At 35.9% G+C, this 15,841-nt stretch overlaps 1 protein-coding gene across 3 annotated transcripts; it reads right to left on the reverse strand.

Moving 5' to 3' along the window:
- Positions 1-537: 537 nt before the first annotated feature.
- pfkfb4a (6-phosphofructo-2-kinase/fructose-2,6-biphosphatase 4a) lies at positions 538-15,072 on the reverse strand. Of its 3 annotated transcripts, none has more exons than XM_084394702.1 (14): positions 11,605-11,925; positions 10,617-10,733; positions 10,422-10,518; positions 10,244-10,310; positions 9,324-9,398; positions 9,180-9,236; positions 8,968-9,089; positions 8,672-8,879; positions 8,122-8,268; positions 7,908-8,012; positions 6,171-6,300; positions 5,966-6,028; positions 4,551-4,615; positions 538-2,050 (listed from the first exon to the last, which is right to left on the reverse strand). In XM_084394702.1, the coding sequence occupies exons 1-14, from the start codon at positions 11,738-11,740 to the stop codon at positions 1,991-1,993; spliced, it is 1,449 nt and encodes a 482-aa protein (XP_084250828.1). In that variant the 5' UTR covers positions 11,741-11,925; the 3' UTR covers positions 538-1,990. The 3 variants fall into 3 exon arrangements, with proteins under 3 accessions (XP_084250828.1, XP_084250827.1, XP_084250829.1); XM_084394701.1 differs by lacking the exon at positions 538-2,050 and adding an exon at positions 2,137-3,223; XM_084394703.1 differs by lacking the exons at positions 538-2,050; positions 11,605-11,925 and adding exons at positions 2,138-3,223; positions 14,918-15,072.
- Positions 15,073-15,841: the final 769 nt, after the last annotated feature.

Below are 15,841 nucleotides of genomic sequence, written 5' to 3' on the forward strand. Positions count from 1 at the left end.
GTTTCAGGCTAAATGGGCCGGTTATTTCACATGTTTCTTGCCCACCAACTAAAATAGTTCCTTCCCAGAATCCAAAAGCATTAAGCCTGTCACCACCAAAGACTGTAAAAATAAATCAATAAATAAAATTCAACAAAAAAACATCAAGCCTGTCACCACTTTTGTTTACAGTCTATGGTTACCACCAATCAACGAGTAGATGAAAACCCGGTCTGGAGTAAAGAGTAAAAGTGGAACGAAAGAGATTCCCTTCCGCCGCTCAAAGCGTTCTACAATCACTCCTCTCGAGATCCATTCCATGTTTTCTATTTTAAGTCAAACACCAAGTGGTGTTTTTTCGTGGTTTCATCGAGGGACGCGAGATATATTTTTTGGTTATCGTAAAATTAATTTGACTAAAAAGGGGCTGTTATTATCCTTTGAGGTGGAATATATGAGACAAAAAAAATCCTTATCAGTCAAACACATGATCTTAAGTGGCTAATTGCTTTTTACTGTATCAGTAGGTTACAATAAAATATTTCGACATATAAAATCACCACAAAATGTTTATTCAAGGAGGAGATACAATTCAAACACACACAAACACCGATTGTTCAACAAAAAAAATCCATGTAATTTGACATCAAATAGATTATTTACCCAAGATGCTGCTAGCTATACAATATTTGTCTCTTTGATATCTCGAATCAACATTTATTTGGATACACAGACAGTCCATTCAATTAATTCAAATTTACTATTGATGCACCATTACATCAAAACATATCTTTATATATATGTGTATGTATTAATACATTCAATTAATTAAAATTTACTATTGATGCACTATTACATCAAAACATATCTTTATATTTTTAGTGCGATACTGGCACTAAATAATCATAATACAACCAGTCGTACTCCAGAAAATCTCATTCATATAGTCAAGATCTGTTTCAAAAGTACAGTAATTATCACAGCACTCTTTGGATATGTTTTGAGGCAACATTTCATTCGATCTAAACATGTTTTACTGGACAAAAGGATTTACAGATAACATCAAACAGACTGGATTGTACTATATTTTAATCCTTATATGGAAATTGATGTTAATGAATCATTGCAGAACATGTTTAACATTACGAATACAAATACTGAGATTTTTATCTTGTTCCCAAATTTGTTAATGTAACAAACAGCTTATGTTGTTTCTCACAAGCACTTACATTTTTCAGAAAAAAAAGCAGTTAAAATCACTGTTGGAAAGTCAGTATATTCTGCAAAATTACTCTGAATCAAACATTTAAAGGATTTAAAAATACCTGCTTGAGCAACTGTCAGTGTTGATTTAAAATAACTAGCACTTGAATCAATAATCAGTGTCTGATTTAAATGTCAGATGAAATGTTTCATTTTTAAACTCTTAAAGCATATAAAAATAAAGATAAAGAGGCTCTATCATTAGAGGGAGTTGAAGTAAATATAATTCTTTGACACAATGAGTGTTTTTCTTTGATTTGCATGTACACACACACAAACAAACAACATTTTTGTCATCCATCCCTCAAAATAACAGAGAGATTACCTTTTAGATTTGACAAAATGAGAGCACAAATATTGGAGCAGCAAAATAACATACCTGCAGATCCCATAGGTATGATTGACATATCTGTAGGTATATATATATATATATATACACATATAAGAACCATAGTATTTAATTCAACATCCATCTGGAACATATTTCCCAAATCCCTTAAGTGCAAACAAAATCTCCCGGGCTCCCGAGAGTAAACTGATAATGGCTCTTTCAAAAAATAGAGTGAGAAACCACATACTACATACAACCAGTAGATCTCTTACACATCAACTGATTCCGGGTTTACGAGACAGACCAGAACTTGACCGGGAGTCTATCTGAAGGCAGGGTTGACCTTTAAGTGGTAATCCCAGGCTTGGATCAGAGACACAGGTGTAGTGAACGGTGAGAAGGCGGAGTGGTTGTAGGTCAGAGGTGTGGCGGGACGGTCTGGAGGGCGTCCTCGGCAGTGCGGTGCACATTAACATTCTAGGAAAAGAACAGAAAATGACAGACTATTATTCAAAATCTACCTGTTATCTTGAAACATGTAACTGAAGACCTTTTTTTCTTAACTGGTACTGGTAATCTTAAAAAAATAAAGCAATATAAATAATTGTTTCAGCATGTAATCACAGGGGTCAAGGGTCATGGGACAAAACTGTATGAAACATTTGATAGGATCAGCTTAATATCTCCATCCAGACTCTGCCGTTTGACTTCAGGTCTAAGTCCACTGACACAAACCACATCGTTGCCTTTTATCACTGTAATATGTTATCTGCCATGTTCATGTTATCATTTTATGGTAGATTATTTAGAAGAAATTTTGCAGTGTATTGCAATTATGTGTCAGAAGCTGTTCCGTCTGTGTTCTTTAATGACAGACAGAATTGTGAGTGAGTGTAAAGAGAGACAGGATTTCACTATTCAAATACATTTTATTAGCATCCCAAATAGACATTACAGTAGAGATTTTTCCTCCTCCTCAGTAACCAGAAGAGGACAGTTTCACATCATGACATTCCTTAGTGTTTCAAATAATTGAAAAAATGACTATGAATTAGTGCGTAAGATCTAAAATGTCTTTCTTCCAAGAGCACAATAAGGCTCTGCCGGCTACAAAACTTCACAATTCTTATATACACAATACACATTCCTAAATTATGAAGTGACGAATAATTACTAAGACGACAGTAATGTATAATGAACTAGGTAAAATCCAACCTAATTTACAAATGCATTCATTTACGTGCACAATAAATAAATTCACATGCTACTGGAGTGACTGGTGTTCCCTCATAGCAGCGGTTACATTCATGTGCAGCAGGAACTGAAAAACTTCAGTGTGCATTTATGATAAAGTGCAGCTTAGTATTAACACATCAATGAACAGAGGAACACAAACTGATTTAATTCATTTAAAAAACAAGTTAATTCTGTACACAATTATCTCAGAGTTCATCGCTTCCGAGTTGTAATTCAAAAGGCATTTATTGAGCTGTTTTTTAGGCAATGCAGTAGATGCATTTTAGAATGTCTACAATCCTTTAAAAAATGGGAATGGGGATGGGACAATGGTGTGTGAGGAACAAGGAACTGTCATTGATGATCTGGCACTGTTAACAAAGCCTCTTCCGCCTGCCGTGACACATCTACGTTCTGTTTGAAGCAAACACAGGGAATGACGTCACGTTAATAGGTGAGGTGAGTGCGTGACGACGATGTAACAGAACCGTAAACAAACTGCATCAGTCCACACACAAATCAAGAGGAAAACAAGACCAAAACAATGAGCTTTTGCTTATATGAAAAAAACAGCCGGATAGAGTGTGGAAGCTCGTCTCCGCCATGAAATACAAAGATGAAAAAGGTAATTGCAACTTTTTTATCTCACAATTTGGACTTTTTTTCCTCGCAATTGAAAGTTTATATCTCACAGTTCTGAGAAAGAAGTCAGAATTGTGAAACAAGTGAGAAATGGGAGTTATAAAGTCTGAATTGCAAGATACAAACTCACAATTGCAAGATAGGAAAAAAAAATTAGAATTATAATTAAAAAAAATTGTCGCAATTGACAAAAAAAAGTCTTAATTGCAGGATAAATGCTGAAAAAAGAGAGAACTGTGAGTTATAAAGTCCAATTTGCAAGATATAAAAATCACAATTGCATGAAAAAAAAAAAAAAAAAAAAAAAAAATTTTGGCACAATTGCCAGTTTATATCTCACAATTCTGAGAAAAAAGGTCAGTATTGCAGAATGTAAACTAGCACATTTTGAGAAAAAAAGTTATAATTGCGCGATACAAACTCGCAACTATGAGAAAAAAGTCAGAATTGTGAGATAATTGCGAAAAAAAGTTAGACTTGCGAGTTATAAAGTCTGAATTGCGGGATATAAACTCACAACTATGAGAAAAAAGTCAGAATTGTGAGATAATTGCGGAAAAAAGTTAGACTTGCGAGTTAAAAAGTCCGAATTGCAAGATATAAACTCACAATTCGGAGAAAAAAAAGTCAGAATTGCGGGATATAAACTCACAACTATGAGAGAGAGAGAGAAAAAAGTCAGAATTTTGAGTTTATATTTTTGCAATTCCGACTTTTTTTCTTCGATTTGTGAGATTTAAACTCGGAATTGCAAGAAAAAAAAAAATCTGAATTACCTTTTTTATTTTCTATTCTGTGGCAGAAACAAACTTCCATAATAGAGAGAAGATGTGAAATAAAAAATTGTGATACGTTTCATAAACCGGCATGCTACAGCAAACCTAATAATGTGTTACTTTCACCCTGGGTAAATTCAACAATGAGCCGAAGACCACATTTATCATGCAACGGCTGAGGCCCAGGAGACCACAAAGCTTAATCACTTTATTACACAGAAGATCTCTCAAGCATAACTACAGACTGACTGCACACGTTCCCTTAAGCCACAACAGATGGGGAAGCTTTCAACCACCTAAGTGACTGCATTTATGAGTCTTACCTTGGGTCTGTCTCTGTGTGTATTCACAGCCTCGACTTTCAAACAGACTGACTCCACCTTACAGCCTGAAGACACAGGATTATTCACAATCAACACTTTAAAAGCATTATTTAAAGAATAATGTCCATGTTAGTTGAGAATAGGGCTGGGTATCGTTCAAAAAAGTTCGATACTGATAGCGATACCGATACCTTGATTTTGATACCGGTTCCTGAACGATACTTTTTTCGATACCAATTTTATGAAATCCATTTTAACAAGATTACATAACACATTACCTCAGAAAAACTTTGGTTTTATTTTTTCAATTTGACCCATGCTCCTTAGCCAGTGCACAAAGGAACAAAAAAAAAGCACAAAGGAACAAAATGTTTTTTATAAAGAGCTGAATTTGTTTGATCAAAAATACAGTAAAACTTGTAATATTGTGAAATAGTATTACAATTTAAAATCTTATTTGAATATATTTCAAAATGTAATTTATTCCTGTGATGTCAAAGCTGAATTTTTCAAAATCATTACTTCAGTGTCACATGATCCTTCAGAAATATGAAAACAGTTTGCTGCTTAATATTTTGGAAACTATGATAAATTTTTTCATGATTCTTGGAGGAATAAAAATTTCAAAAGAACAGCATTTACTTGAAACGAAATCTTTTGTAACATTACACATGTTTTAAGGTCACTTTTGATCACTTTAACCAACAAATTTTTGAACGGCAGTGTACATTCAGTAGGTCATTATTGCAATATAAACACTGTCAGAGTGATCAACAAGGTATCTCTTCATTTACCAGTTGAAGACGGAGCAACTTTCTGCTATTATGTTGCACATAATAGCAGAAATGTCACTGTCAGGGGCTTCATCATATTTGTCGTGGTATCGGTCTTTGCACCAATTATTTTACCGCAAATACTGCATCGCGCGCTGTTGGCATCGAGCCTGGAGAAATGTAGCCACACTTTTGATCGACTTTTCCACATCTTTAGGGTATTGTGTGTGTGTGCTCACGTCTCATATGAGTATGTGCGCGGAGAGTTTGTGTGTGTGCGCTCGCGTCTCATATGAGTATGTGCGCGGAGAGTTTGTGCGTGTGCTCGCGTCTCATTGAGTATGTGCGCGAGTTTGTGTGTGTGTGCTTGCGTCTCATGAGTATGTGCGCGGAGAGTTCCGCGCGTCTCGTGTGTGTAGAGTTTGCGTGTATGTGCGTGAGCAACTTTAGGTGTGTCGTTGTGCATTTCTTATGTATTTGTTTGAGCACTGACGTTGACGAGTTAACCCCTTAGGTATCGAAATCTGGTACCGAACAACAAGTCATTTTTCGATACTCGATAGTATCGAGGCAATTCGGTCGGTACCTAAAAAGTATCGAACTCGGTACCCAGCCCTAGTTGAGAAAGATTTCCTGTCTTACCATAGGCCACTGGTGTTAGCTTCAATACTGTGTGTAGAGGGCATTTCAGATAAGGAAGTTCCTCTGCAGGAGACGAAAAACACAGCAAACAAGTAGACTTTAGATTACTTTTTACACATCAGTGCAACTCTGTACAAGTGAACTGGGATTTAATAAGAGATAAGTGTATCTGTCTCTTGATGAGTGGTGTCATGGTGGTCATCACCTGCAGTCTTGTCCAGAAAGTAGGCCAGCAGACATCTCATGACGGCTTGATGACAGATGACCAGGACGTTTTCCTGCCGCTCTAACTCCATGATCACGGGTTCCAGACGCTGGACCAAGTCTTCATAGGACTGTGAGGAGAGAGTTGGATTAGAACATGGTTCCGATTATGATGTAAAGATCACACACATGTAAACACATATGGCTGGATAAAATCAGTAGTTGACGTGAAACCTCAAGTCTTGCGGTGTGACATGCTATACTCAACTAAGGTTATTAACATATTAATTCAAATATTATATATGGAGTACTTCTACTTTTAAAAGTCCATTTGTCACACAGCTGAACAAAAAAGGCAATTAAAAATGGTGAAACAGTATATATAGATAATATATATGATATATATATATACATAATATACAATTATAAAATAGAAACTGTTAGAATTAAAATAGTAATATTAGATGAAACACTTAAAGTTATACATAATATATAATTATTAAATAGAAATAAATGGAATAAAAATAAAATAAAATAGAAATATTAGATGAAACACTTAAAAACTTTAAATGATAACTCCTTGGTAACAAACTTAAAATAAATAAATCAATAAATCAATAAGTTGAAGTACTAAAATTACTAAACCTAAAATGAAATAGAAAATAAATGAAAATTAAACTGAAATATAAAAATGACAAAAGCGCTAATCTTAAAACATTAATCTTATTAATATTCGTATAAATTATTATTATTAAATCCTAAACTAAAATTAAGATGAAAACTGAGAATATAAAAATAAAAATAAAAGCTAATTCAAAATATTGTTTAAATACTATAGTACATAAATAATACTTAACACTAAATAACACTGATATATATAAATATACACTTTTTTTTTAAAGATTATATTATTTAAAAAAAATTATTCTTAAACATTTGAAAGAAAAAAACTGCATTGAGAGAATCTTTTTTTAATAAAAAAAAAGGGTAATGAATATATATGTTAACTACTTAAATATCGGATGTGATTTTCATTTAAACAATCTGATATACGATTCATCGAATCCAAAGATTAATCTCTCTATTAATCTACGCATTTTTCAATTGATGTCAGATGATAGAACAATTGACATGCGCAACTGAAATATTACAAACTCAATTGATATTAAACGATGTGCAGTCCTAATCCACACACCCTTAACCTTACAGCACACATAAACTTAAAAATGTGACGAGGACCTTGCACCCAGTCTTTATCTAATATAGTGAGAACAGTGTGCTGCTTTAACACTCTCTGAGTAAACAGGTTTGAGATATTGATCTAAATGAGAACTGCTTGCTCTGAACAACACACACGCTCACAACCTGGCAGATGACAGGAGCAAATGGAGGCGTGTATGTGTGGGCGCTGGGTAATTGTGTCTCAGTCAGAGTAATAACACATAAAATAATGTCAATTAGGGACTTTGGGAACAACTTCAATACAGCCTAAAAAACAGACTTGTTTACTCCATTTGGGAGGATTTGCCCATGAGTAATAGAGAGCCTAGCAACCAGCGACATTTATTTGATGAGTGTTTAGTGTGCTAAAGTGCGAGGAAAAGCTCTTTGTCGCCAAAGGGACATTAAAGAGCAATACAAACACTGAATGATGAGATATGAAAGCTAAAATACATCTCGCTATGATGTATACGTCAAATGCACTGATTAAAAGAAAACTGATTTCATGTAAACTGACCTCTCCTTTGGGATAGCGATAACGATATTTGTCCTGGTCCCGTAATGCAAACTCCAGAGGAAACTTCAGCTGGATCTCCTCATACATGAGCTCCTCGCAAACACCCTAAACACACACACACACACACACACACACAGAATGAACGGAGCCCATTAACACAATATCCCGAAAAAAAGGGCAGATTTTGTTTAACATTCATAAACAAGATACTTACAGCATCTATCTCATTGAGAGCTTTCCACTGTTCGTATGGTACACCCACAGCTTCTGCCGTCTGTATGGTCCTCTTCATCTGACTCGTCCACACCTTCAAATCACTGATATTCTGCGACTGGATAAACTGGCCCAAAGCGTCAGCAAACTGAGAGGGAATGAAAAAACAAAACAGGTTTTAATTGCTAACTAACACAGAAGCACAGAAACTTCAGTTTGCATTGGCTTCCTGTTCAGTCGCGTGTCGTTTTTAAAACTCTCACACTAACATACAAAGCTAGGCATGGAATAGTCCCTTCTTAAATCTGTGACTTAGTCACCCTGTACACGCCTTCTCATTCTCTTCGTTCTGCTGATTCTCTTCCTCTTCAGGAGCCTCCTTGTAGATTAAAATGAATGGGGGAGAGAGCTTTCTCAGTCGCTCCACCCAGGTTATGGAATGCACTGCTCCCACATCAGCATATTTCAAGACCGTCAAGCCTCAAGCTATTTTTGTGCTTGTTAGTAAAGCTAAAAAGAAGACTCGATGTAAATAGGCCTTTAAAGTTTACCTGCTTTCCCCTTGCCGAAAGGCCTGAATCTCCTCCGATACGACCTTTGACATTCAGATCACTCTCTCCATGCCGGCACAAGTAGATGGAGCGGGGTGTGATGTGGATGTTCATGAGGTAGTAAACGATTCGGCTCTGTATGTGGTCCTGAACCCGGTTTACTAGGTACCGCCTTCCGACATCGATGATCTTTATGAACGAAAGGTCCCTGAACACACCAACAACAACAAAAAAGGTCAAATTCATGGATTCAAGATAGATTGGATTCAATTCAACAGCACCAAAATGGCATTTACCGGTCCAGTTCCTCATCCAGTGGCTGATATGAGTTTTCATAACACTTTATCCTCTTCATAAAGTCTGCTACGGCCTCTTCTGTGTTACAGTGCGTGTAGTCTGGGCTGCCCAACTTCACTTGCTGAAAACCAAAACCACAAATTTAGACCCAAAACAGTCAAAACAAGGTGAGTTAAAGATACTGAAAACATTCTGCATTTCTGAGACTTACCACAATGTTCTCTGCAATAACGTCAGGGTCTTCACACACAGATTCTACAAAGAAAACCTGTGATGTGAAAAGAGTGTTTTAAAACAGCTGAAGTGAGAAACACATGAGATAAACATCGTAGATGAATTATCCCATTTCCAGCACCTTGAAACCATTCTGCTCTGCAAATCTGATGATTGTCTCTCTCCTTTCTCTTGTAGTGTTTGTGGCATCAAAAACCTGAAGATTGTAAAGCAAAAAAGGGTAAATGCTTAAAACAAAAACAAAGAAATGAAGATCAATATGGCCAGAGGTTAAATTGGAGCTAAAGAGAGACAATAGTTGTGTCCCAAATGATGCACTATAGTGTCCAACATTCCACACTTTTTAGGTTAATAAAGTGAATCATCCAGGCGTTTAAACTGCAGTGAATAAGGTCTATTTACACTACAAAACGGAATAGAATAGTGCATAAGTGCACAATATTAGGACGCACCTAATATACTAGGCTACGTCCATATTAATCTGGATACATGCCATGTGAAAGTGGTGTTTTCATCATCTCAAATTTTCTGTCATCTTTGCAGGAATATAATATTAAGATAGTACAAAGTAACATGTATCTTAAGCAACACTGTGAAAGTGAACCGCACACAGCAAGCACATGCGATAACGATAACAAAAAAGATATAGTTCTACAAATCGTTCTAAATATAAAAGAATAGCAGAGTGTATAACGATAATGGCACAAAGCAACTATATCATTGGAATCACTTTCAGAACGATTTTTTCCAAACATTGACAGCCAATCGGAATCCATCCTGCTTTAAATAGCTTGAGCATTTAAAGTAACATACAACAAAACTGCAGTGCACACTTAGAATAAACAGAACGATATTGATCGCTAGTGTGGACGCTAATATAGTTAACGTTATAGTTATCTTAGTGTGGATGAAGGCCTAAACTTACAGAAAAAGATGCGTGTTCAAATGTATACGGATTAGCCTAGATAACTTATACTTGAGCACAGTATTTGTATAAAATTCTCTGTTAAATTCAATGTGTTCAAATAATGTTTGCCTTACCGCCACCTGGCCGCCTTCATCTGTGAGGAACTGCCGTACGTCATTGAGAGCTGCCAGTGCACACTGCCTAAAAGAGACAAGAAATCACATGAGCTTCTACATACTCTTAGCATTTTTAAACCTGTGGTTTTATTTCATCTTTTAAATGGCCATCATTGATAAAAAATATATGTCTTACTTCCTGATTTTAAGCCCCTCTTCATTATCTGGCCTGAAGAACTCAAAGGATTTGTATATCTTCACACATTCACGTCTGTACTGCCCAACGTTAAACTCTGCGGAAGTAAAAAACAATTTCAGGATCAGCCACTGATGATATTCAACACATCTGGAACAAAAAAATGCTTGGCCAGCATTTAAACAGCCGTTGTACCTTTTGTCGGAACATCAATCCAGTTGAGGTAGCGTGTCAGTTTCTTGGAGATGTAGGTCTTTCCTCTGGCCGGTAGACCCACGGTTACTATAAGTGTGGGGCAGTTGGTCATGCATACTGGAAGAAAAAAGAAAAGCAGCTCATAAACACTTAGGAGATATGTTTGACAACAATATTCTCCACATATACTACAGGTGAACTGTCCATCATCACACCGAGTGGTGTAAAGAACAGAAATCTTTTAATCTATGTGCAGTTTAGCTGCCCTTTTTATTGTATTAATAAAATCTGAGTTGTTATTGTAGAGCATAAGTCATTTTGGTATCTCCACATCAAATTGCATAATATCATATCGATGTCCACATAGTCCTGCAAATTGCTGCAATCTAAAATGTGTGAAAATGATTGTTCTTGGTCTGTACATTTTAAAGTATCTAGAATTTAAAGAAATACACCAATATTGATATTAGTATAGCTTTTGAGAGGTGAAACAATTCTTTTACAAGAGCAATATTTAGCCGTTTCAATATTTTAGAGCAGAGCATAACTGATCATTTGTTTTACCTTTATTATAGAGATTTCCATAACTTTTAAGATTTTTTTTTATTTCCATGACTTTCTCTGGCATAGAAAACATGGGGGAACGCTGAGCATATGTGAAATAATTTCATTTTTATATAATTATTATTATTAGGCTATTATTTTTATTATTTGAAAATGCATTCACTAGTACGCAACTACGGAATATTATGCAACAATCTGCATAATCAAACCTAAATAACTCATAATCATTCATTTCAATACATGTAATCTTCTTAAATCGAATTTAATGTTTAATTTAAAAAATGCAATCACACAAAAAGCCTCTAGATTTGTTTCAGACATTGTTAAATTGTATCACCATTGAAGTATTGCATCAGAAAGCCCCTTTAACCCTCATCCGACTCCAGCATCAGTGTCCGGCTCTCATCCTTTCATCCATACTTACCCTTTCTTTGACTAATGTGTCTCTCTGGAAGGCCGTTTTTGGAGGATGGCACCCATATTTTCTTTAAAGGATTCTGTGTGAGCTCTCGGGTTAGACTATTACCGCATTGCTCCGTGTTGTTCTCTAGTACACTCATTATATTCGTCGTCTCAACACACGAGCGTCCATTAGCGTCAGTGCGCACTAAAGACAGCGGGGAAGAATGTCATGAGACTGGTAAAGAACGGCCCCACCGTAACGGCACGAAGAGATGCGCAACTACGACACTTTACCGTAATGCCAGGTGTACATTTTTAACATAGGACAGGTACAATGTTTCCTCAAAATATTAGGTTTACTGGCTTTATATTCTATTTTAAACTCAACCGTTATAAAAGTTCGTCGGTCGGTGTAATGATTATTCAATCTGTCCATTCTGTTGAACAGACGTCGTGGTCACGTGGTATCTGTTACTTTTCACAGCGCTGTCGCGGATAGACTAGTCATCAGTCGTTTGTGGTTTGTGGTTACTGGACATTGCTGCAGCGTTTCCCTTTGTTTGTAAAGCCGCTTTCACACATGTCGAAATTCGGCACAACACTTTCGACCCCCGCCAAATAATTACCCCCCTAGCATTGGTAGGTTTAGGATTAGTTGTGGGGGAGGGGTTAGGATTAGGCAGTCAGGTACTGACTTCAATGAGAGGGGTAACGTTAATAATGATCAACGCGCTGTGTGAAAGGGGCTTTAAGATACAATTATTTTGGATTCTCCAGTAACCAAAAATGGATTATAATGGTATTTTTAACCCTGTAAAGCCTGACATGAAATAATAGTTAGAGGAACATATATACTTTTAAATGGATCAGTTTACTGAATATGAGTTGTCACTCTATATCTCCCAATATTGTGTCTTCTAAGATGATATTTAAATGCTTAGTTTTATGATCAAAGCACTGTAGTTTTAATTGTGGGGGGCAAAACATAATGCAATCCAAAAATTTAGAGATTAAAAGCCTGTTGTATCATCTTTGATATATTTTAACATGATTTTCCAAAAAACGATGAATGAATACTCATGTAAACGGAAGTAGCTTCAGTCCAGTAAACATTCATTTTGTAAAAAATAACTTTTATATTGTTATTAATATTTAATGTTTGCTAATAATTAACGATTTCACAATAAAAAGGCATGCAAACCACAGCCTGAAGAGGGACGTTTTCAGGATTACACTAAAAGGCATTTTACTTGCTAAAAAAAAAAGGATAAACTATCAATCTGATGACAGAAGACATAGTAGATTGTAAAAACAGATTTTCAAGCAAAGTTTTGATCATGTTGATAATCTGAGGCCTTAGAAATTAGCATATTGAATATGACACAGTAGGCTTCTTCAATTGCTAATTCGAGCACCACATTTGAATTATTTGAATAGACTTTTTTATTATTTGAATGTTTTAGTGTTATTTTGGAACTATTAAAAAAAATGTATATACATGTTTGAGACTTAAATTCCTAAATTAAATTAAATGCACACACACAAAAAAACAGTACTGGTTTACACTGATCATGGACATTTTCAATGGCCTTTGCAGTGTGTTGGCAAGTTGTAACATGGATGTAGACCAGTAACACAACTGGTAAAATCGGACTATCTCGTAAAACCTGTTGTCCCAGGGACATTAGGGTATAAAGATGATGCTTGTATTAAACACATTCGCAAAATAATGTAAATTAGGTCAAAGTTCACCATCAAAATTAACAGTGTGAAAGATCATAGACTCATCTTAAACCTAAAACATCAAATCTCTGCCCTCCAAAAACTGCAGCCAATTACAATGAAATATATTTTAAGGCAAAAAAAAAAAAAAGTCAGAACCTTATTTTTCTTACATTTTGGAATTTAAAGTAAAGTCAAAGTCATGATACTACACACAAATGATCCACTAGATGGCAAGAAAGAGACATGTTGGCTACGCACCCTATGGATTGTGGGTAGGGGATTTGACTTCAGCTGTGAGCATAGCTTGATAATAACAGTGATTTGTGAGAAATATCATGTATTTATATCAGTGCACAATGTCTTGGCACTGAAATGTGTTAACAGATCATCTAAGGTAGAGAAACAATGAGGCTACACAATCTTTTTTCAGCAAACACATCAACAGATCAGCTTAAGTTAAAGGACAGTTTCATATTTAACAACACAAATGCATATTAGTAACAGCCTTTTCTCCTGGTACCGTCAACATTTTCTTAAAAAATGGGGGGGAAAAACAATCATGACTTGCAACAGATCCTTCAACTGAAACTAAGCTGTTCTGGATAAGGAACTAGTAAACCACAAAACCTCTACAATCATACATTCATTTCACTCCCAATTCTAGATTTCATTACACAATAGAGTCTATTGTCAAACTATGAATCATATTTTGCAGGTAGTAAATCAGCATTCAGATTTCCAGGGAAAACTCGACCAGGTGGGTCGAGGAAAAGTGGGTGTGGAATATGTTAAAGTCATTCTGCAAACAATAAATCATAATCTCTCAAATCATATCATAATCACATCTACCAAAAACAGCGTATCTTGTCTCCTACTGGTAACATATGAAAAACTCTGATTTGTGATTCCATTGGCTTTATGTGTACTAGTTTGGATACAAACCATTTAATTACCAGCCCAAATTGCTATGCATTACTGCATACCAAGCTCCTAATTTTCTTGTCATTTGAACAAATCTTGGAAGAAATGCAACAGTAGCTGTGTTCGTTATAATATTTCTCATTTGCTGATAACCTTAATTCGAAAATCCTGCTGATTTTTGTTTTCTCTCTAGGTCATAGTATTCTATTTTTACACCTCCATGTCAGTTATCTAGCATAATATGGCCATGATTTGACCTCAACTCATTCACACTCCTGCACAGCATGAATGACATGTCCAACACAAACACTACTGAGAAATTACACAAAACGCTTCACAGCCCAAATGAAATCGATCTTTAGTGCACATAAAACCTCAATGCATTTCAATGCATGCAGCCCACCTGAACACTATGTGCTTATCTTCATTCATTCAATGCATTGCACAGAACACAGCGTCAGTTTATTTTTAGACCACATGCATGGTTTACAGCAATGTATAACCATAGGTTATGTGAGTATATTATTAACAGGCCATATATATATAAGCATGCTCAAATAAACAGCTCGTGGACTGTTGAGTACAACACACACGCGCCTACGTGACAGAGTCTTGTTTACTTCTTCCTCGTCGCGTACACAATACCAGCTGCTTCCGCCAGAGAACAGCCATAATCTCATGTTCCTTACCCCTCTTATCCAGAATCTGCGTGTTTTTGGACCGGCTGGCACCCCTCATTGTCCGCGTTTTGTGTGTTAGTGCTTTATTTTGATGCTCGAGCCTTGAGGTATAGGAGAAGTATGTGAAAACACGAGCGCACACGCCCACTGATTGACAGGTGGCTCAGCCAATCGCTGCGAGGCAGAGGCGAGCGGACACACCCACCCTTCATTAGAAAGAATCAGGGGAAAGTTTGTGTTGATACTGTTGCGCAGTGTTATGCAATGTTTTATATGTTACACGGGTGTGCATTCAATCCTTTGTTTTCGTTTAAAGATAAGGGATAGGATTTTTTAACATGCCCAAAAACAATTTAATTTTATGACAGGTTTTTTGTTTGTTTTTTTGTTTATCTATCTATCTATCTATCTATCTATCTATCTATCTATCTATCTATCTATCTATCTATCTATCTATCTATCTATCTATCTATCTATCTATCTATCTATTTAATAGCACATATACCAAAACATCTTATACAATTCAAGATGTTCAAGAAAATATATTTTATCTTGAATTACAGGATGGATGGATAGATGTATAGAGATAGATCACAAGGAATTAAACCCTTGTGGAGAATCAATTAAAATCTAATTCAACAAGGCCTACATATGCCTACTAATATAGGAGAGGTGTTTTAATCACTCGCTGTCTCTCAGGAAATGTCTCGGCTATATTAGGAACATCTTGACCCGCTGGACGCTGAAGTGATTCTGCATTCAAAAACATTTTTAGCCTGTACAGCTGGAACATGTCAGTCACGTCCCAACACATACCATGACGCCACAGTTAAAAGAGATAGGGCTGTGGACACAGGCCAAGTCAGGAGACAGGTCACACAGGTCTGTGCTTGGTGATAACAACTATTCACATGGTAAATATCAATAAATAAA

The sequence above is a fragment of the Rutilus rutilus genome (assembly GCF_951802725.1).
Source record: "Rutilus rutilus genome assembly, chromosome: 22".
NCBI lineage: Eukaryota > Metazoa > Chordata > Actinopteri > Cypriniformes > Leuciscidae > Rutilus > Rutilus rutilus.